The sequence below is a fragment of the Phacochoerus africanus genome, chromosome X (genome assembly GCF_016906955.1).
Source record: "Phacochoerus africanus isolate WHEZ1 chromosome X, ROS_Pafr_v1, whole genome shotgun sequence".
NCBI classification, from domain to species: domain Eukaryota; kingdom Metazoa; phylum Chordata; class Mammalia; order Artiodactyla; family Suidae; genus Phacochoerus; species Phacochoerus africanus.
This window is the reverse complement of record NC_062560.1, coordinates 129,279,788-129,300,461: the sequence shown is the minus strand read 5'-3', so window position 1 is coordinate 129,300,461 and position 20,674 is coordinate 129,279,788. Positions and strand designations below refer to the sequence as shown.

Sequence of the window (20,674 nt, the reverse complement as noted above, 5' to 3'; positions counted from 1 at the left end):
TTTTTATTGTATAAGTGGCGCGTGGGTACATTCTTTTTTTTTTTTTTTCCATGGCCACACCCACACCACATGGCAGTTCCCCGGCCAGGGATCGGCCAGGGATCGAATCCAAGCTGCAAGTGCGGCAGCTGTGGCAATGCCAGATCCTCTAACCCACTACGCCAGGCTGAGCTGCTGCAGCCAGATTCTTAACCCACCGTGCCCCAGCGGGAACGCCCACGAACATGTGAAATCTGAGGATAGTTACTGTAATGAAATTTGCTACCGTTAGATCACACCATCACCAGTCTCGCCAGCCTCTAATCTGTCTTCCAGACCACAGTCAAGTGATCTCTTAAAAATGTAAATCAGATAGTTCCTGCTAAAAAGCAATTTCATGACCTCGCTTTGCACTTGGAATAAAATCGGAAGTTCTTACCCTGGCCTGTAAGGCCCACTGTGATCCGTCTTGCCTACATTCTTTAGCCTTCTTTCGTCTGCCAGTGTTACCGAGACGTTACTGACACACAGCACCGTGGAAGTTGAAGGTGTACAGTGTAATGATTGGCTTAAACAACGAGGGCCACAGTAGGTTCAGGGAGCACCCATCATCTCGTGTAGGTACAAATCAAAGAAATAGAAGACCAGTTTGCCTGGTGAGCAGCACTCTCGGGGCTTCATCCTTCCGACAACCTTCGTGTAGAACGAGCACCATCCCGAGGCGTTTCTTTTCCGAACACCGCAAGTTAGTCCTTTTTGACGCTGCCATCCGCCAGTTCCCCCTTCCTCCAAGGCCACTAGACCATTGTCCCTTTCTGTCTTGACTCCCAGTGAAAGAAGTCCGCCCACGTGTTCTTCAGAAGCGCCGAATGCTTGTTCCAGGCCAGTTTCAGACGCAGCTGCTCAGGGTCCAGACAGGCATTCGCAGCAGATATAACGTGACGATTTGGCATCCTTATAGTACATCCTTCTATTTACATAGGACTTATTTTATTTCTGTCTATAATTTTTACGGTTTTTAGTGAAGTCTTGTGTATCTCGATGTATTTCTAAGTATCTGTTATTTTTTTATGTGGTTCTCAATGGTTTTTTACTTTAAACAATTTCTTTGCTGTTGCATACAAATAAATTAGGTTTGTTTTCTTTTTTTGTCTTTTTGTTGTTGTTGTTGTTGCTGCTATTTCTTTGGGCCGCTCCCGCGGCATATGGAGGTTCCCAGGCTAGGGGTCGAATCGGAGCTGTAGCCGCCGGCCTACGCCAGAGCCACAGCAACGCGGGATCCGAGCCGCGTCTTCGACCTACACCACAGCTCACGGCAACGCCGGATCGTCAACCCACTGAGCGAGGGCAGGGACCGAACCCGCCACCTCATGGTTCCTAGTCGGATTCGTTAATCACTGCGCCACGACGGGAACTCCCCAAATTAGTTTTATACTTGGATTTCGTAGCTACCTTTTCTAAGCTATACACTTATTTGCATTGTCTTTGTATACAATCACATCACAGAAAATATTAATAACTATTTATTCTTTTATAAATACTTATATCTTTCATCCTTTTTTTCCTTTTGTCACTGCTTGGGCTAGGAAGTCCAGGACGTCTTTGAAGAGTAGTGGTGATAACCAGGGCCCTTGTCTTATTCCTGTTCTCAGATGGAGGCTTCCAGTGTTTCACTCATTAGATTAAGGACATTCTCTGATATTCCTACTTTGCCAAGTGTTATTTTTTTATTTTATTTTTCTTTTTGGGGCCGCACCCTTGGCATATGGAGGTTCCCAGGGTAGGGGTCCAATCAGAGCTGCAGCTGCCAGCCTACACCACAGCCCCAGCAACCCGGAATCCGAGCCTCGTCTGCAACCTACACCACCGCTCACAGCAGTGCCGGATCCTTCACCCACTGAGTGAGGCCAGGGATTGAACCTGCGTCCTCATGGATATTAGTCTTTGGTTCATTAACCACTGAGCCACGAAGGGAACTCCAGTTAATGCGAAGAAGTTCGATAGCTGATTTCTTGAAGTATAGTTGATTCACAATATTGGTTCCAGATGTATAGCATAGCAATTCAGTATCTTTACAGATTATACTCCGTTAAAAGTCATTACAAAATAATGGCTATAATTCTCTCTGCCGTACCTTATATCCTTGTAGCCTATTTACTTGATACACAGTCATTTGTGTCTCTTAATCTCATCCCCATCCTGCTCTGACCCCTTTCGCTCTTCCCACCGATAAACGCTAGTTGGTTCTCTGTATCTGTGAGTCCGCTTCTTTTGTGCTATAATACATTCCTTTGTTTTGCTTTTTAGATTCCACATGCAAATGATATCACACAGCATTTGTCTTTTTCTGTCTTTTTTTTTTTTTTTTTTTTTTTTGGTCTTCCTGTCTTTTTAGGATCGCACCCGTGGCATGTGGAGGTTCCCAGGCTAGGGGTCCAGTCGGACCTGTAGCCTCCAGCCTACACCACAGCCACAGCCACACGGGATCCGAGCCGCGTCTGCGAACTGTACCACAGCTCACGGCAACGCCAGATCCTAAACCCACTGAACAAGGCCAGGGATCGAACCTGCGTCCTCATGGATACCAGTCGGTTTTGTTCAGTGCTGAGCCACAACGGGAACTCCTATCTTTTCCTGTCTTATTTCACTAAGCATAATATTCTTGAGATCCAACCACATTTTTGCAAATGACAGAATTTCATTCTTTTTTATGGCTAATACGCACATGCACGCCCCCCCCCCCCATCTTCTTTAGCTTTTACCCGTCCATCTGCTGATGGGCACTTAGGTTGCTCCCATGTCTTGGCTGTTGTAAGTAACACGCTATGAACGCTGGAGTGCATGTGTCTTTTTGGATTAGAGTTTTCCTCTCTTTTCCTGATAGATGCCCAGGAATGGAATTGCTAGATCATAGACTAGTTATGTCTTTAGTTTTTTGAAGAACCTCCATAATATTTTCCTACAGTGGCTACACCAATTTACATTCCCGCCAACAATGAACCAGGGCTCCTTTCTGGCCACATCCTTGCCAATTTTATTTTTGTCTTTTTGATGATGGCCATTCTGACTGGTGTGAGGTGACACCTCATTGTAGTTTTGATTTGCATTTTTCTAATAGTTGGAAATATGCTGTGCTGCTTTTCATGGGCCTGTTGCCCATCCATATGTCTCCTTTGAAGACATGTCTATTCAGGTCCTCTGCCCATTTTTTCATCAGGTTTTTGATAAATGAGTTGTATGAGCTGTTTAAATATTTCTCCCAGTCCGTAAGTTGTCTTTTCATTCTGTCAGTGGTTTCCTTTGCCGTGCAAAGCTTTTAAATTTAATTAGGCCCCATTTGTTTATTTTTGCTTTTATTTCTTTTCCTCAGGGGATATATCCCAAACATTAATGCTGCGATTTATGACAAAGAGTTTCTGCCTTTATTTTCCTCTAGGAGTTTTATAGTATCCAGTCTTATATTTAGGTCTTAATCCACTTTGAGTTTATTTTTGCGTGTGCTGTTCCAGAGTGTTCTGATTTCATTCTTTTCCATGTAGCTGTCCAGTTTTTACAGCACCACTTATTGGAGAGACTGTCTCTTCTCCACTGTATGTTCTTGCCTCCTTTGTCATGGATTAGTTGGCCGTAGGGGCTTGGGTTTATCTTTGGGCTTTCTATCCCGTTCCATTGATCTATATTTCTCTTGTTGTGCCTGTACCATGCTGTTTTGAATACTGTACCTTTGTAGTACAGTCTGAAGTCTGGGAGTGTGATACCTCCAGCTTTGTTCTTTTTTCGCAATATTGCTGTGGCAACTGGGGGGTCTTTTGTGGTTCCACATAAATTTTAGGATTATTTGTTCTACTTCTTTGAAAAATTGTCATGGCCATTTTGATAGGCATTGCATTAAATCTCTGGATTGCTTTGGACCCTTTAAGAATATTAATTCTTCCGATCCAAGCACAGGGCATCTTTCCATTATTTTGTATCTTCTTCAGTTTCCTTCATCCATTTTGTACAGTTTTCAGAGCATAGGTCTTTCACGTCTTCGGCTAGGTTTTTTCTTGGGTATATTATTCTTTTTGATGTGATTTTAAATGAGATCATTTTCTTACTTTCTCTTTTGGACAGTTTGTTATTGGCATGTAGAAATGTGGCAGGCTTCTGTATATTAATCTTGTATCCTGTAGCCTTGCTGAATTCATTCAGTAGTTCTAAAAGCTTTCGTGGAGACTTTCGGGTTTTCTATATAGAGTATCGCTCCTTCCATTCTAAATAATAATCTTGCAGGGTACAGTATCCCGGGTTGCGGGTTTTTACTTTTAGGGACTTGGAATATATCTGGCCACTCTCCCCTGACCTGCAGCATTTCTGTAGAGAAACCAGCTGAAGCCTTATGGGGGTCCCCTGGTAAATGAATCTTTGTTTTTCTCCTGCTGCTTTTCGAATCCTCTCTTGAACTTTTGCCATGGAATTGTGCTACACCTTGGTGTGGGTCTGTTTGTGTTCATCTTCTTTGGGACCCTCTGTGCTTCCTGTACCTGGACATCTGTTTTCTTCCTTGGGTTTGGGACGTTTTCAGCCACGAGTTCTTCAAATCCATTTTTTTTTTTTTTGGTCTTTTTTGCCATTTCTTGGGCTGCTCCCGCGGCATATGGAGGTTCCCAGGCTAGGGGTCGAATCGGAGCTGTAGCTGCCAGCCTACACCAGAGCCACAGCAACGCGGGATCCGAGCCGCGTCTGCGACCTACACCACAGCTCACGGCAACGCCGGGTCCTTAACCCACTGAGCAAGGGCAGGGACCGAACCCGCCACCTCATGGTTCCTAGTCGGATTCGTTAATCACTGCGCCACGACGGGAACTCCTCAAATCCATTTTTGATCCCCTTTGCTTTGGTCTGCTTTTGCTAGCACCTAGAAGAATGGAGTTTTTTCGTATGCTTTGATACAAATTAAATGAGTCCCTTTTGGCAGAAAAGCTGCTGGTCTTCATGGCTCCCCTTCCCTTGGGAAAACTACTGCTGAGTGAGCTGATCTTACCTGGTGTCTGGTAATCTTTTTTTTTTTCGATAAATGCTTCTCAATACAATATACAATCATTTTGTTGTATGCTTTTGGTAAATTTTCAGAGTCTCCAAGTAGCTGTGCTTTTACAATAATTTTATACAGTTTTGTCATTGCCTTTTGGGGAGTGGCTTTTCTGAGCGCCTCACTCAGCCATTCCAGTAGCACCACCTTCGTCTGCTAATATTATATTTAGGATTTTTGTATTGATAATCAAAAGCGATATTGGTCTGGAGTTCCCATCATGGCTCGGTGGAAATGAATCTGACTAGCAGCCACGGGTGCAGCCCTCAAAAGACAAAAAAAGAAAAGTGCCACGAGAGCTACACTTGCTTCGTAAAAAGAATTAGAAATATTCCTTAAATTTCTACACCCTTTTTTTTTTTTTTTTTTCGTTTTTGGCCGCCTTGAAGCACATGGAGCTCCTGGGCCAGGGATCAGATCTGAGCCGCAACTGTGACCTAAGCTGCAGCTGTGGCAACACCAGATTCTTGAACCCACTGTGCCGGGCTGGAGATCAAACCCAGGTCCCAGCACTGCCAGGAAGCTGCTGACCCCATTGTGCCACAGTGGGAACTCCAACCTTCTGAACCCTGGAAGCTCAGGAATCCATGTAACAAGGAGCATTTGTTAGTAACTTTCTCCCCCTCCCCCGGTCACAGCAACAGCTGAAGCCACGCAGAAACCTCTTCAGAGTCTGCTCCGGCCTCTGTGTGCCGCCAGGGGCCCGGCTAGACGGTCGCCAGCCCGCAGGAGCAGAGCTTGGGGCCCGCGGCGCGTGGCCGGGAGCCTCGTGGGGCTGGTGCTGTTCGCATGTTCACCACCCTGGCTTGTCTCTTGCAGCCGACGTGGAAGGCCAGGCCTTGAGACACCGAGACAAGCGGCTCAGTTTAAATTTGGTAAGTTTGGTGCTGGAGTTTCTTTAAGCCTTGGTTTTACCAAAAGATAGCCTGGCCTGTGTGTACCTCGATGTCCTGTGAGACTCGGCACGCGGAACCCCGAGGAGCCTGCCGGGCGCCCATGAAGGCTTGAGCCTGCCTGGGAACCAGTGGCTTTAATGTTCTAGAAGGACCCTGCCGGCTCTCATGGGCCAGATTCCTGCCCCACTCAGGGTAGCTCCCGAAGCCGGCACATCAGACCTAAAGACGTGGCATCCGTTCAGCAGCCTGCCTTCCAGCAGGAGGCCCGGACAAGGGTCCCTGCCTCCGGCGCTGAGTCCAGAGGCAGAGCTTGAGTTAGGGGCCTTCCTGAGGAAGCTGAGTTATTCCGGGACCTGTCGCACCCGCGCCCCAGCCTGCGGCCGAGCTGCCCGCTGGCCACGATGCTTTGCAACCCGACCCGTGCTCTTGCAGCCGTGCAGGTTCTTCCCGGCGGCTCAGCCTGTGGCCTCAGCGGGGGCCGAAGACAGCTACGTGCCCATGGGCCCCGGGGCTGTCGCCCAGCGCGGGCCTGCTGACTACATCCCGATGAGCTCCGGAGGCGGCTCAAGCCGGTGGCCCGAGCTCCCCGCAGACCTGGAGCCCCCGCCGGTGAACAGGGATCTCAAGCCTCGGAGGAAGCGTAAGCCATCGCAGCAGGCCTGCTGGGCGCAGGGGGCGAGGTCCCCGCGGCCACCCACACGGGGCAGTTGCCTGGCGGAGCCAGAGCAGAGGGGAGGGACAGGGATGGGGTGGCAGGGGCTGGGGAACCTGGCGGCCCTAGACGGTGGCGAGGGACGGAGTCAGGGCGCGAACTCTCCCGGCGGCCCTGCACACGCGGGCTCCGGCCACGTGCATTCCAGGGCTGCTCCTCGGGCGACGAGGGGCGGGGCGGCAGCACTGACACGTGGTCCCAGTGGGCGCCTGGGCACACGAGCCTCTACTCCCGCCGGTGCCCAGCCACAGGCGTTTGGGGCCGCCGGGGACAGAGGAGGGGGGGGGACGCTGCGGCGCCTTTCCTGTGTGTCCCTGGCATCCCTGGCGTCCCTCCTGCTGGGCTGGGCTGGGCGCTGGGGGCCGGGAGGCGGCAGAGGGGGACAGAGAGCCCCAGATGCCCCCGGGGAGAGGAAGAGGAATCGGCACTAAACAGGAGAACAGACCACGCCATGGGGAATTTAGAGGAAAGAACAATTCATTCTGGTCAGAGCTGATTTCTCAGGGCCTGCGACTTGAGGTAGATGCTCTTGTTTGCTCAGTGATTCTCTGCCCGGCTGCCGAACACTAGAAGCGGCCAGTGCAGCCGAGGGACCGCACGTTATGTTTTATCTCCCTGTGATGCGCTTGCATGTGGACAGACTCGCGTGCTGGTGGCTCCCATGCTGGGCGCTGTGAGGGCTGCTCATCGGAGGGTAGAGGTCCTGGGCGGACTTGGGTCCCGGGCTCATCGGGCAGGGGAACCTGGTGCCGGGAGAGACCTTCTCCCCGGCGGCTGCACGATCCTGTGTCCTTGTGCAGCCTGGGGCTCCTGGTCGGTCCCAGGTAGTCCCATGGAGGAGAGACACGAAGGCAGCTGGGCAGGGCCATGGTAGTGGGATGCGGGCATGGGCAGCTCAAGGGACATGGAGCTGAGATCCAAAGGTGACTGTCACCCGGCAGAGATGGGGAAGAATGTTCCAGGCAGAAGGACCTCAAGTCGGCAGTGGACCGGAGGGGTGGGGGAGATTAGAACCTGGTAAGAAGACAGGCAGCCCAGCCAGGGTGAGACAGGTGCCTCCGAAGCCTAGAGCCCGGCCGGACCGAGAGCGCACTGGCGGTAAACGTGTGCTGGCTGCCCATGACCCTGGCTGCTGCTATGAGCCCTTGCTCAGAGTCGCCCTGTCTGCTCCCCATGCTGCTGCTGAGGAAGCGTGGGTTTGATGTGCTGGGCAGGTGGCAGGTCACAGTTGGACAGCCCGGAGGACCTGGCCTTGCCCCTGAGAAGTGACCGCGCTGGGTCCTTTGTGCTGTCTTGCAGCACGGCCGCCTCCCCTGGACCTGAGGAGCCTCTCGACCATCCGGGAGCACGCGTGCCTGACCCGGACCCGCACGGCGCCCTGGTAAGGCTGAGGCCGCTCCCGCTCTTGGGCCTCTTGGTTAAATGTAGCGGACGCCCACCGGCTCCAGCTTAAGCCAAGGGACGGCCGGGTTCCTGTCCTGAGCCCCCAGCATCTTCTGGATCACAGAGAATGCTGTTTCTTTTTGCCTTTTTTGGTTATTTACCGCATCTCACATCTCCTTCTCCACGTCTGCTCGCTGCTCTTGCTTTTGACAACTCTCTGCTCGGTCGCACAGTCCTCAGGGCCTCTGCGTGCTGCCCCTGGGTGAGCAGGCTCAGCGACAGCCACAGCAGGAGGGCCCGTAGTGCCCACGGGGCTTCCAGAAGCCCAGCTTTGTGAAGGGAGTGGGGAAGGGAGTCTCGGAGGAGGAGGGTGGTTCATGGGCTCGGCAGACAAGCCCCTTAAGTGTGTCTGCACGCGCTCCTCTCGCCTCGTAGCAGCGGCGACTTCAGAGCCATCTGTTCTCGTTCTCACGCTTCCTTTCTTTTCGTTCTGACTTCATCTGGAGACAGGAGCGCCTCAAAGGAGCGTTTTTCTTTCGTTCTGCTTTGGTTTTCCCTAGAGGATGCGATGCCGAGGTCTCAGCTTTCTAGAAAGCTCCCGAGGCATGTCCCATGGCGGGGCTTTGAGCGTTGGACGGGAGGCGCTGGGCGTCTCCGCAGCCTCAGGGGTGGCTTCGGCCGGGAGGAAGTCGGATCTGGAGGGGGAGGGCTGAACGCCGCAGGGGCCCTGGCAGGTCTTGGCTGCCTTTCAGAGCAGCTGTAAGACATGGCTTTGACCTCCTCTATATTTTTGTTCCCAGCAATCGAACCAGCTTTCTCTCTCCGGAAAGAAACGGTCTTAATTCTGCGAGATTTTTTGCCAGTTCTGTTTCCACAGAAGAGGAAGAAAGCTACATCCAAATGGTACTCCCATAGTTTCACACTCCTTTTATGCTTCGCTCTGATCTATGCTTTTAGGAGTTCACCTCAAGGGAAACATATCTTTCAGGGAGTCCTGAGCAATCTCAAGACAATTACTTGATGGTAATAGCAGGTTACAGTGTCCGCCAGGCTGGGAACCAACTGATTGCTTTCCTGCACTTCTCAGCTCCGCCCACTCGTTTGAGTCCGTGTGTCCCGAGTACCCAGGGCTGAGACGTGTCGTGGCAACCGGAAGGGTCAGCCGTGCTTGTCACCAGGGCTGGGATATTGTGTTGGACCCCGGTAGGTTTGCAGCCGCCGGACTGTCCAGAGTCTAGGCTGTGAAAACTGCACCTTGGACGTTCCTTTTCTACTGCCCCCCCCCACCCCGCCCCCGGCAGCCCCGCCTGACTGCCTCGGAACCGCCCCAGAAGACAAAGCGCTTCGAGGCCCATGGGACGGGCCCAGTGTCCTGGGTCGTGGGTGTGCCGTGGTCTCGGGAAACTGCTGTTACAGGGGCTTCCCTTTGACCTGAGTGGATAGAGACCCGCCCTGTCCCCCGCCCTCCGTGGCCCCTTCTCGTCTCTTTACCACGGACTCTGCTGAGAACGGGCTCCTGAGGAGAGACGGGGGCCTTTCCTACCTCTGGCAGTGATCAGGCCCTTTAGCCAGAACCGTGGCCATTCTGCAGTTTCGAGATGTAGGAGGCTATAGAGAGAATCTCGGTTTGAACTGTTTTGAAAAGGGGTGTCAGGCGGACCAAGTTCAAGGCCCTCCAAGTGCTTTGGAGGAGATGGTTCCGCCTTCCGGCACCCGACGGCCGCAGGCGGCCGCAGCTCTGAAAACACTGGCCGTGGCGCAGCCGTCGGTCGGTCGGTCGGTCGGTCGGTGCCTCTCTGCTGACAGCGCTGGGAGTACACGCGGCCACCTGCAGGTGGAAGGTGACTCATGGACAAATCCGCTGTGCTATTCCCAATATTTTTCACACTTTGTAATGGCCCTTGGGAAGCTTCTAGAAGAAAACACTCATAAAAGATACTGACCAGCTGTGCTTTGTCTCTGGAGAACAGAAAAGGGAAGTGAGTCTAACCTCCTGGAAGGGAGCGCCCAGTCAGTCCGGACACCAGCCGCTCACTGATGATCTCGGAGGCTGTGAGAGAGCCCGGGGTTTCACTGGCGATGTGGGGAAGGATGGCTGTCTTGCCTAAATTTATAGTCGCGGCTCACGGCGGTGTCCGTACATTTCTAGGCAATTCGCTGCAGTAGATTCAGAGCCCAGAATACTGGCCGGAGGAAGGTACCCCCGAGGCAGCCAGCACGTAGACGCGTGTAACGCCACCTCATCTCATTCCATCGTGTGCTTTAACCGCAGCAACGCGATACTTTCAACTGACTTTGATTTACATGATTTCATCTGTTCCACAATATGACTATTCAGTAGATAGAATGAATAGGATTCAATTTTGATTTTGCGCATCATCACAGGCATTCATTTTTTTTCTCCTTGAGGACAAGTTCTTAGCCGAACGTAAAAATTAAGGCTAGGGGAGTTCGCATCGTGGCTCAGTGGTTAACGAACCCAACTAGGAACCATGAGGTTGCAGGTTCGATCCTTGGCCTCGCTCAGTGGGTTAAGGATCCGGCATTGCCGTGAGCTGTGGTGTAAGTCACAGAGGAGGCTGGGATCTGCTGTGGCTGTGGCTGTGGTGGAGGCCGGCAGCTATAGCTCCAATTGGACCCCTAGCCTGGGAACCTCCACAGACTGTGGATTCAGCCCTAAAAAGCAAAAAAAAAAAAAAAAAGACTAGGGACTGAAATACAAGTTTGGTTTGATTAAAGTCATGTATCCTTCTAGAGCTACTTTATTTTTTTTTTCCCGACTAAAATTTGCTTTGTAGGGTTTTTTTTTGTTGTTGTTGTTGTTTACTTTTTAAAAAGTTTTTAAATTTTTTTTGTCTTTTGTCTTTTTAGGGCGGAACCCGAGGCATATGGAGGTTCCCAGGCTAGGGGTCAAATCGGAGCTGTAGCTGCTGGCCTACACCACAGCCACAGCAACACCAGATGCGAGCCACATCTGCGAGCTACACCACAGCTCTTGGCAACGCTGGATCTTTAACCCACTGAGCAAGGCCAGGGATCGAACCCAAAACCTCATGGTTCCTAGTTGGATTCGCTTCTGCTGTGCCATGATGGGAACTTCTTTTTTTTACTTTTTAAATTGAAGTATAGTTAATTGACAGTGGTGTGTTCCATGCGTGTGCATGTGTGTGTGTGTACTTTTTCACTCTTTTCCATTCTACACTATTAGTGGGGTTATTCCACATCCCTTAGTTCCTCTGCAGTTTCATCTTGCTCTTGGTCTAAAACATATTGCTCTGACAGCTCATTTTGTCTAAATGGCTATTTGTATTTTTATGTATGTGGTCGGTTAGTTCTGTTAGGATGTGTCCTACGCATCCCACTTGCGCAGTCCCCTCTCATCACTCAAGGGCCCAGGGCCAGCTGGTGCCAGAGTAGTGCCTGGCCTGCATTTGCAGACCTGGTCTGTAGGCTGCAGGACTGTAGTTTTATTTCTGGTGTGTGGTGGCTGGAGCTGGGTCTTGGCCGCCTGGTGGGCAGGGCAGTGTCTCGGGGCGGATCTAGGGGTGGCTCTGGGCTCAGGAGGTCTTTAGGCAGCCTGTCTGCTGATGCGTGGGGCTGTGTTCCTGCCCAGGCTGTTGTTTGGCTGTTGGGTGGGGCCAGGTCTTGGTGCTAATGACCCACGCAAGATGCCAGCCTCCAGGTGCACTGTAGACCTAAATGTGAAAGGGAAAACTATAAAGCTTCTGGTAAATAACCAAAAAAGGAAAAAAGAAACAGTATTCTCGGTAGGAAGTGTGGGCAAAGTTACTTGATCTAAAATTACTGGAAGTGGAACCACATCTGTTCCATTTTTTTGTAATTTGTTGAAGCACTTCAGGAGGCAAGGTACCATGAAAACCATGTCACCACATCCAAAATAACCTTCAAATGGTAGAGAGAATATTTCTAAAATCCAAAATGCAACTGCCAAGAAAGGAAAGAGGGTCTCACCTGCCAAAAATATTGAGAAATTACAAATCCTGAGAATCAGTAGGAATCACAAACAATAACATCAAACATAGAAGTAAGCCATTATTGGAAATATTGGATTTTAAATATAAACTCATTATGTCTTATATATTTAAAAAACAAGATGAGGAGTTGAAAATTGCACTGAGTAACAAGATACTATTTAGACATTAGAAAGGGCCATTTAGAACTTCCGACATAAAAATAGGGATGAAAGTAGAAACTCAGCAGGTGCATTAAACATACTAAAGCCAAAGAGTGAAGAAGTTATTGACAAGTCAGGACCAGGAGATAAACACATAAAGCCTTGATGTCCGAGGCAGAATGGAAACGGCGGGTATGTGGTCTTCGTAGCGTATTTTCTTCACTTTGACTGATGATCAGAATTTTTTGTAATAACAAGTTGAAGAAATACACCCCACAGAAGGAAAATGAACAAAGGTGAGAACAGAAGTTAACCAAATAAACAATAAAATTACGAGTTCCCATTGTGGCTCAGCAGGTTACAAACCCGACTAGTATCCATGCGGACGCAGGTTTGACCCCTGGCCTCACTCCGTGGGTGAAGGATCCGGCGCTGCCGTGAGCTGGGGTGTAGGTCGCACAGGTGGCTCCTACCCTGCGTTGCTTTGGCTGTGGTGGAGGCCGGCGGCTACAGGTCTGATTGGACCCCTAGCCTGGGAACTACCGTGTGCGGCAGGTGCGGTACTAAAAAGAAAAATAGAAACTAAGGATGAACACCGACCTAATCTACTCTTTGAAAAGACTAAAATTGAACATCACCCATCAAGAAAAAGCAGTGGCTACAAATAAACAATGTCACAAACATAAAGGAGGTAATATTTGCACACACATCCGAGATAAGTGCCGCAAGCGGATATTATGAACGAGGTCATACTAGTGAATTTGAAAACCTGAGTGAAAACAGGCAGATGCTCAGAAAAAAGTATCCAAAACTGAACCAAGTAGAAATAGAAAACCAGAATGACTATATAATTAGAGAAACTGAATACGCAGGGAAATTTTTACAGCAAAGGATCATGAGGCCCTAAAAACTTTACAGACTTGCTACCAAAAGGAAGAGATTATTTTGCAACCTTACATGAATACTTGCAGGGAATGGAAAAAAGAGGAACCATTACCCAGCTTCTTGTATAAAGCAAAAATAACCTGATACCAAAACAGATAGCGTTCATATGAGGAGAAAACCATATCCCCATCTTATTCGTGCAGGTTAAGAAATCCTAAACAGAAGAAGTGCAACCGAATCGTGCACAGGCACGTTCATTAGCCCCCGAGGGAAAGCGGCGGAAACGCTCGTGGGCTGATGAGGGCGCAGAAAGGCAGCGAGAGAGCCAGGGGGCGGCGGGGACGGACCCGGAACACAGCGCTGAGGGACAGAAGCCGGTCGCAACCGCCCTCTCCCCGCTTCCCCTTCCGGGGCCGACTGCAAGCCTAGACTGGGCAGCCGTGGCCGCGGGGACCCGCCACCCCGTCCGAGGGCTGGGCTGACTGGCTAGAGCGGCGCCGAGCCTCGGGGCAACACAGCTTACGGGCTCCTGGGCTTCTCACGAGAGGATGCAACTGAAAGGCCACGTGTATCTTTCTTCTAAATCACAAGGTCACCACCCCCTACCGAATGTTTACTTTTTTTTTCCTTTTCTTTTTACGGCCACATCCGCAGCATACGGAGGTTCCCAGGCTAGGGGGAGCTACAGCTGCCGGCCTACGCGGGATCCAAGCTGTGTCTGCGACCTACCCCACAGCTCACCGCATCGCCAGATCTTTCACCCACCGAGCGAGGCCAGGGATCAAACCTGCATCCTCATGGATGCTAGTCAGGTTTGCTAACCGCTGAGCCATGATGGGAACTCCCATCGAAAGTTTACATTTTGTTGTTGTTGTTGTCTTAGGGCCACACCCGCAGCATCTGGAGGTTCCCAGGCTAGGGGTCGAATCGGAGCTGCAGCCGCCGGCCTACACCACAGCCACAGTAATGCCAGACCTGGGCCGTGTCTGCGACCTACACCACGGCTCACGGCAACGCCAGATCCTTCACCCACTGAGCGAGGCCAGGGATCGAACCTGCATCCTCATGGATGCTGGCGAGATTCATTTCTGCTAAGCCGAGATAGGAACTCCTGGAATGTTTGCATTTGTATGAAATGTCTAGAATAACACATCTCTACAGACAGGAATTAGACTACTGGTGGTTGCCTAGAGCTTGGGGAATTGTATGGTGTGGGTTTATCTCAACAAGGCTGTTTACAAAAGGAATTCCAAAGATGTTAGCAAACCAAGGTCAGTATTTTATAAAGCTGAAAATATGTATGCACAAACAAGTTGGATTTATTCCAGGTATGCAAAGTGGGTTTACCATTTGAGAATCTGTTCCTGAACCTCTCAGTAAAGAAGGCAGATCGACCACAGGCTTCTGTTTTCCCTGCAGCCCAAAACATCCTCTAAAATCGTAGTAAAAGGATTTGTTAAAGGCATAAAGCCACCAAAACGTGAGGAATCGAAGAAGACAACAGCAGTGACGTGTTGGAAACTGGAAAGCAGAGGCATTTGTAATAAATGACTTATCAGGCCCAGGAAAGTTAAACAAATGTTGATCTTAGTAGCATAAGAAGAATTCCTTAAGCAAAATATAAGAACAAGCTACTTGGGAAAATACTGATACATGATGTTAAAAGTGAGAATTATTCATTTAGAAAAATACCATAGTAGTTCCTGCAGTGGCACAGCAGGTTAAGGATGTGGTATTGTCTCTGCGGCAACTTGGGTCACTGATGAGGCACAGGTTTGATCCCCAGCCCAGAACAAGGGATGAAGGATCTGGCATCAGGTTCAATTCCTGGTCTAGAAACTGCCATATGCCATGGCTGCGGCCAAAAAGGGGGAAAAAAAAATAAAAAGAAAGAGCAATACAGACTCTGCTGGGTTATTAGCCTGGGTGTACAAGGAGCACTTCAGTATTAAAATGAGCAAAATGCAAACAAACCTGAACAGATAGTTTACAGAAGAGAAAACAGAAATGATGCTTAGATAGCTGGAAGGATGGCCAACTAATTAAATCACCAAGGGCATGGCCAATCAAACAGCAGTAAGATGGCGCTTCCCCGTGTCAGGCCCGCGACAGTGAAATCGAAGGTGCACGTCCCAGGGATGCAGTAGAGATTCCCCTCCTGGTGCATGACTGCCTGCAGCAGCATTGCTTCTAACAGCCTCCAAATTGAAGCAACTCAAATATTCGCTGTCGGTGGCACAGTTAAATGATGCAATGGTCACATCTATTTTTATGGAGAATGAATGAAATCGGGTTGGTGCGTGGACATGGATGAATGTGAAGTATGTAATATGGAGCAAAAATCAAGGCCACCAGGGAGTTCCCGTTGTGGCTCAGCAGTTAATGAACCCGACTAGGATCCATGAGGTTGCGGGTTTGGTCCCTGCCCTTGCTCAGTGGGTTAAGGATCCGGCGTTGCCATGAGCTGTGGGATAGGTCGCAGACGCAGCTCAGATCCCGAGTTACTGTGGCTGTGGTGTAGGCCGGCAGCTGTTGCTCTGATTCGATCCCTAGCCCAGGAACCTTCATATGCTGAGGGTGCAGCCCCCCAAAAAAACTGAGGTCACCAAAAAATGCATACAATGTGGTTCTATTGGTAAAAGTTCCAACCAGGCCATACTAAACTATTGGTCACCTTAGGCTGCTCACACACTCATAAAACTATTTAAAAAGACTCGTGATAAAGGCACGGTTCAGCTGGCGCTCAGCTGCTTGAGGGGGAGAGGCAGGCACGCCTCGTAAGGTTCCACTTCTGACGCTGGAAGGTGCGGCCATGGGTGGCTGTTGCCCATGTGTTATTGCTGTTTTATTGTATAAAGTATCTTTAAATGCAGTTGGAATGCCTGTACTAGAGCTTTCATAAGTGATTGATTGTTTCAGGATTTAATTTCCAAGGTTCCAAGGGCCTATCAGATCCCTGAAACACGTTCTTCTTGGGGGAGACGTCGGCCAATTTCCATGGTCAATAAAATACAGCATCGCGTGAAGGCCAGATTGGCTCGCTTGTCTTTCTGAGCCCTTCAGACACACAGGCTGATCGGCTCAGGACTCGCCGGCTCGCTGTTCCCATCCGACAGCAGCTGCTCAAGTGGGCATTCGACTCACCGCCAGGCTGCGCCGGGCGGCCCTGCCCAAAGCTAAGCCGCTCTCTGTGCTGTTGCTTTTCCAGGGGGAGAACAGAGCAGCCAGCTCCCCGGGCAGTGGCGTTCTGACGTGGGCGAAGAACTTCAGCCTGGATTATTTAGCCCTGGACTTCAACTCCGCATCGCCGGCCCCGGCACAGCAGGTACCTTTCGTGTCTGAGAATTCCCGGGGGGGACGCCGTTTCCGTTTAGGTTTGGTTTTAATGCTTCAACCCTGCGTGCTCTTTTTGAAAGGTCTTAAGCATACAAAGTGTACACTGAAGAATCTTAAAATCAGCCCTAATTCTGCCTCCCGGAAACCCTGCTGAGTTAATCCGTGTAAGGGACTCTAGGAATTGGTCGCTCACTGCACAGTGTGAGCCGTGGAATGCATGCGTGGTCATGAGTGGATGGCCCGCGAGGACCACAGACGAAACCGAGCCTCACAGGAGTTCTCTTGCGGTGCATGCAGGTCATTAAGGATCCAGCACCGTCACTTCAGCAGCTTGGGTCGCTGTTGTGGCGCAGGTTCGCTCCCTGGTCCGGGAACTTCCGGGTGCCATGGGTACGGCAAAAAGAAACAAATTAACCTGTGCCCAACAATGTATTGTTTGATGAGAAAACAACCTGCTGAACAGGATATACAGTGTGATTCCATTTTGGGGGTAGAGAGAAAAAAAGTCTGGAAGACTTCCCTTGCCTTCGGCTGAATGCATTCCCACTTGCCCTTTACCTTTCATTTCATTCCAAAGCCGTAAAATGATCCTCCAGAGAAGCTGGTCAGAAGGACGAGACAGATGGTACAAAAGGCGCATCAGTCGGTTTGGGCAGGTCTGCAGTGAAGACAGCCCCACATCTCAATGGCCTTTCCAGTTGTTGCTCCGGGGATAGTCCATCGCAGGCCAGGGCCCTGGTGTTTCAGGTCATCTTCAATCCAGGGCCCACGTCAGAGGAGCAGCCGCCATCCGAGACGCGCTGGTGCCCTGGCAGAGGAAAGAGAGCTCGCAGGATTCTGCGGCCGCCTCTTCTCCCTGTGGGATGGACCCATGTCCCTTAAACTCACACCGTATTGGTCAGGGCAAGGCACGTGGCTGGGGCAGAGGTGAGGCGCGATCTCCACGCAGACAGACTCTAACTCTTCCGCAGCTACAGCCTAGGAGGCGGCGGCAGCAGGTGCCTAACGACGCTGGCATCTCCCATACATGCCCTGACACCTTCCTGATTTTTCCTCTTGTCTTTTTTTGCCATTTCTTGGGCCGCTCCCATGGCATATGGAGGTTCCCATGCTAGGGGGCGAATCGGAGCTGCAGCTGCCGGTCTACACCACAGCCACAGCCACGCAGGATCCAATCCGCGTCTGCGACCTACACCCCAGCTCACGGCAACGCCGGATCCTTAACCCCCTGAGCACGGCCAGAGGTCGAACCTGCGTCCTCAGGGAAGCTAGTCAGGTTCATTACCACTGAGCCACCATGGCACTCCCTGGATTTCGCAATTAAATGCACTGCAAACCTTCTTGTTCTCCCCCCACAGAAAGTGTTCCTTTCGGACGAGCAAAGGGTGGACTACGTCCAGGTGGATGAGCAGAAGACGCAGGCGCTGCAGAGCACGCGGCAGGAGTGGACGGATGAGAGGCAGTCCAAGGTGTGAGGCCGCCCCGCCGGCCGCGGGCGGGAAGCTCGGCGCCCGCTCGGGGCTGCGAGTCCCGCCGGGCGAGATGCGCGGAGTCACACCCGCGCTTGGCCGGAACCTCTGGAAGGAAGGCGGAGCGGGAGGAGGCCGCCCCCGCCGGAGCCCGGGGCCGCGGGCCCCACGGTCAGGAGAGGCAGCGCGGAGGCCGCCGCGGCCGTGGACCGCGGCCGGCCGGCACAAGGCCGTGCGGGCGGCGTGGGAACGAGCCGGGCGAGACCTGGGAGAGCGCGTTCCGGGCGCTGGGCGAACGGCCCTCGGGGCAGCATTCGCCCCTCGCGGGGAGGCGCCTGGAGGCCACCTCGCCCCCACGCCTCAAGCCCAGGGGCGGCGGCAGAGGCGGCAGCCCTGCCTCCCAATCGTCTCCACCCCGAAGGCAGACGAGTCGCCGGCCGGGCCCCCGGGCCCCCGACGCCGTGATGAGCACGTCAGGCCGCACCTCGTCTCTCCTCTTCGAGACCTCGGGAGCTGGACCTGCCCACGCCGTTGCCCCCGCTTCGAAGGGAAGAAGACCAAGGGCCGGGCAGGCAGCACTTGCCCGAGGCCACTCCCGGGCCTCCGCGGACCCCGGTGGGTCCGGCAGCCCGGGCAGCGCCGAGTTGTGCGGGAAACACAGGCAGACTCGGGCGGGGCGCGCCTTCGTCTCCTCCCGCTTGGGCAGGATTTTGAGCGAGTGCTTTTAGACTTGAAAGGCATGCGGGTCCAGCCAGGGCTCCTTTGTGTGGTGTTCAAACCGGACGCTGACCGAGTCGGTCGTTCCCGTTAGAAATACCTCCTGACCGTCAGGGCGAAGGCCTCTGTGGGCTCCCGCGGTCCCCGAGCTTCCCGGGAGCTGCCAGGGCCGGCAGGCTTCGGGCCGCCTTGAGGAAGGCCATCGCCGGCCATCCGAGCAGGACGGCGGGTTTTGAGTGACCGTTCTGATCTGGGAAAAAAAGCCCAACCCCAAACCAGCGACCTCCCTTCTCAGGATTCCTGGCTCGCGTTGCCCTTGTGCCTCCGTGGGGACGAGGCCCGGAGGCCATCTCATCAGCCCTTCCTGGGCTCAGAGGACCCAGACGGAAGGCCCGCTCAGGCTCCGACTTGTACTCAACTCCCCCTCCTGACCCTCTGAGCCCCTGCCGCCAGCACACACATGTGAATGAATGGCTGGGTGCTAGGCAGACACTGGCCCTCGATTCTGTCACTCTCTGCCAGGCGACCGCAGGCTTTGCTGCAGGTTTCAGTGTTTCAAACTGCTCCAAAGGTAAGTGCCAAAGTCTTGCTTTTTCAGACCATACAAAAGTAATTTTCGTGTCCAAAGCAGCAGGATCTGGTGACATCATTTTCTTCTCAGAGCAAGATGGAGGAGAGTTGCCAAGTGCTTTAACTAAATTAAGAGTCCTTGATGAGCCCGAGTGCACCAACGAGAGGGCTCCTGCACCCTGGGGCCCGCTCCACGTGTGCCACACGGGCCCGAATCCAGGGCTCCAGACTGCTGGTCCCGTCGGTGGCAGCTTCCTCCTGGGTGCGCCCCCTGTGCTTAGATCTTGGATTGCCTGACACAGGCCGGTGCAGAAAAGCTGCCCAAGTGTCAAGAACCAGATGGAAAAGAGAACACAGCTGAAGTTATGACACTAATGAAATGTCGTCCAATCGACCAAAAAAGTCTGTCTGTACAAAACATTTCCCGGGACGTATTTACAGCACAGAGCAGTAGACACTTGAGTGACTTGTTTGGAAGTCATTAGGGATTAAAAAAAATACCTGACTTCACCCTCATTTCCTGGGTGTGTGAGATTATGTGTTGCTTTGATAAAACTGCTAAGGAATGGCTACCCAAAAGCATGACAATTCAGGGACACAAGATGATACAGAGAGCTTTCCGGCTGCCAGCAGCATATGCTACTGAGAAAGGCACCCTTAATCAAAACGATGCTGGCCAAGTCTTGTTTTCTGGCAGATAATCCATCTGTAACCAAGAGATACCATTCTGGTGGGGTCTGAGGCTTGTTTTTTTTTTCATAACAGTAACGATCCCAGATACCACCCCAAGTCAAGTGCGTGTCCGTACACCGTGCAGAATACACCTTTCTGGAAAATTTGGGAATCAACATAACAGGACAATGCAGCGATTAATCACACATTGTTTTCTGTAGTTCCCTTTTGCTTCATTTCCTTCCGACTCGTTTCGTTAGGAAATACCTCCAGATGGCAGGTTGGGTCATGCATAAAGAACAGAAGGGGCTCGAGCCTTCAAGTCCCTGGGTCCACAAGCCAGCACCCAGCCTGGCTGCAAGTGCGTGCGGTGACCCTGAGGAGGCAGTGTGCAGGCCCTTCACCCTGCAGCAAGCGGCAGCTGAACTGTCACCCCGTGGGTCCAGGTCAAGACTGAAGGCTCCTCTCCGGCCTGGTTTGCCCCTCTCGAGGCCTCCTCCTCGGCCCCCTGCATACCACCTTTGTATACACAGGCATGCTGATTTTTGAAAATTCACTGTTTCCACTATTTCATTTCTGGCATTAATAATAAAAGTCTTATAAGAAGGAATCGTGACCTAAGTGCCCTCTTCTTTGCTTTAAGTGATGACCTCTGATAAAAATACAGATAACCTTTTAAAAGATGAGACCTCATTGCCATTTTCTTTTTTCTTTTTTTTTTTTCTGGTTCTAGCAGCATTTTATTTATTTTTTTTATTTCCCCAATAGATTCTTTTTTTTTCTACTGTGCAGCACGGTGACCCCGTCACACATACATGTCCACATTCTATTTTCGCACAAGACCGGGCT

The 20,674-nt window shown here is 51.5% G+C and overlaps 1 protein-coding gene across 3 annotated transcripts in view; it reads left to right on the top strand.

Annotated features, from left to right (window-relative positions):
* Nucleotides 1-20,435, top strand: part of GAB3 (GRB2 associated binding protein 3) — a 51,224-nt gene extending 30,789 nt beyond the window's left edge. The window contains exons 5-11 of one of the 3 annotated variants that reach the window (XM_047764490.1): nt 5,870-5,925; nt 6,379-6,586; nt 7,958-8,039; nt 8,842-8,944; nt 16,270-16,386; nt 17,756-19,154; nt 19,919-20,435. In XM_047764490.1, the coding sequence (XP_047620446.1) occupies nt 5,870-5,925; nt 6,379-6,586; nt 7,958-8,039; nt 8,842-8,944; nt 16,270-16,386; nt 17,756-17,872 (683 nt within the window). In that variant the 3' untranslated portion in view covers nt 17,873-19,154; nt 19,919-20,435. Of the gene's footprint in view, nt 1-5,869; nt 5,926-6,378; nt 6,587-7,957; nt 8,040-8,841; nt 8,945-16,269; nt 16,387-16,974; nt 17,489-17,755; nt 19,155-19,918 lie in introns of those variants that run through there. The other 2 variants (XM_047764493.1, XM_047764492.1) reach the window with 2 other exon arrangements.
* Nucleotides 20,436-20,674: the final 239 nt, after the last annotated feature.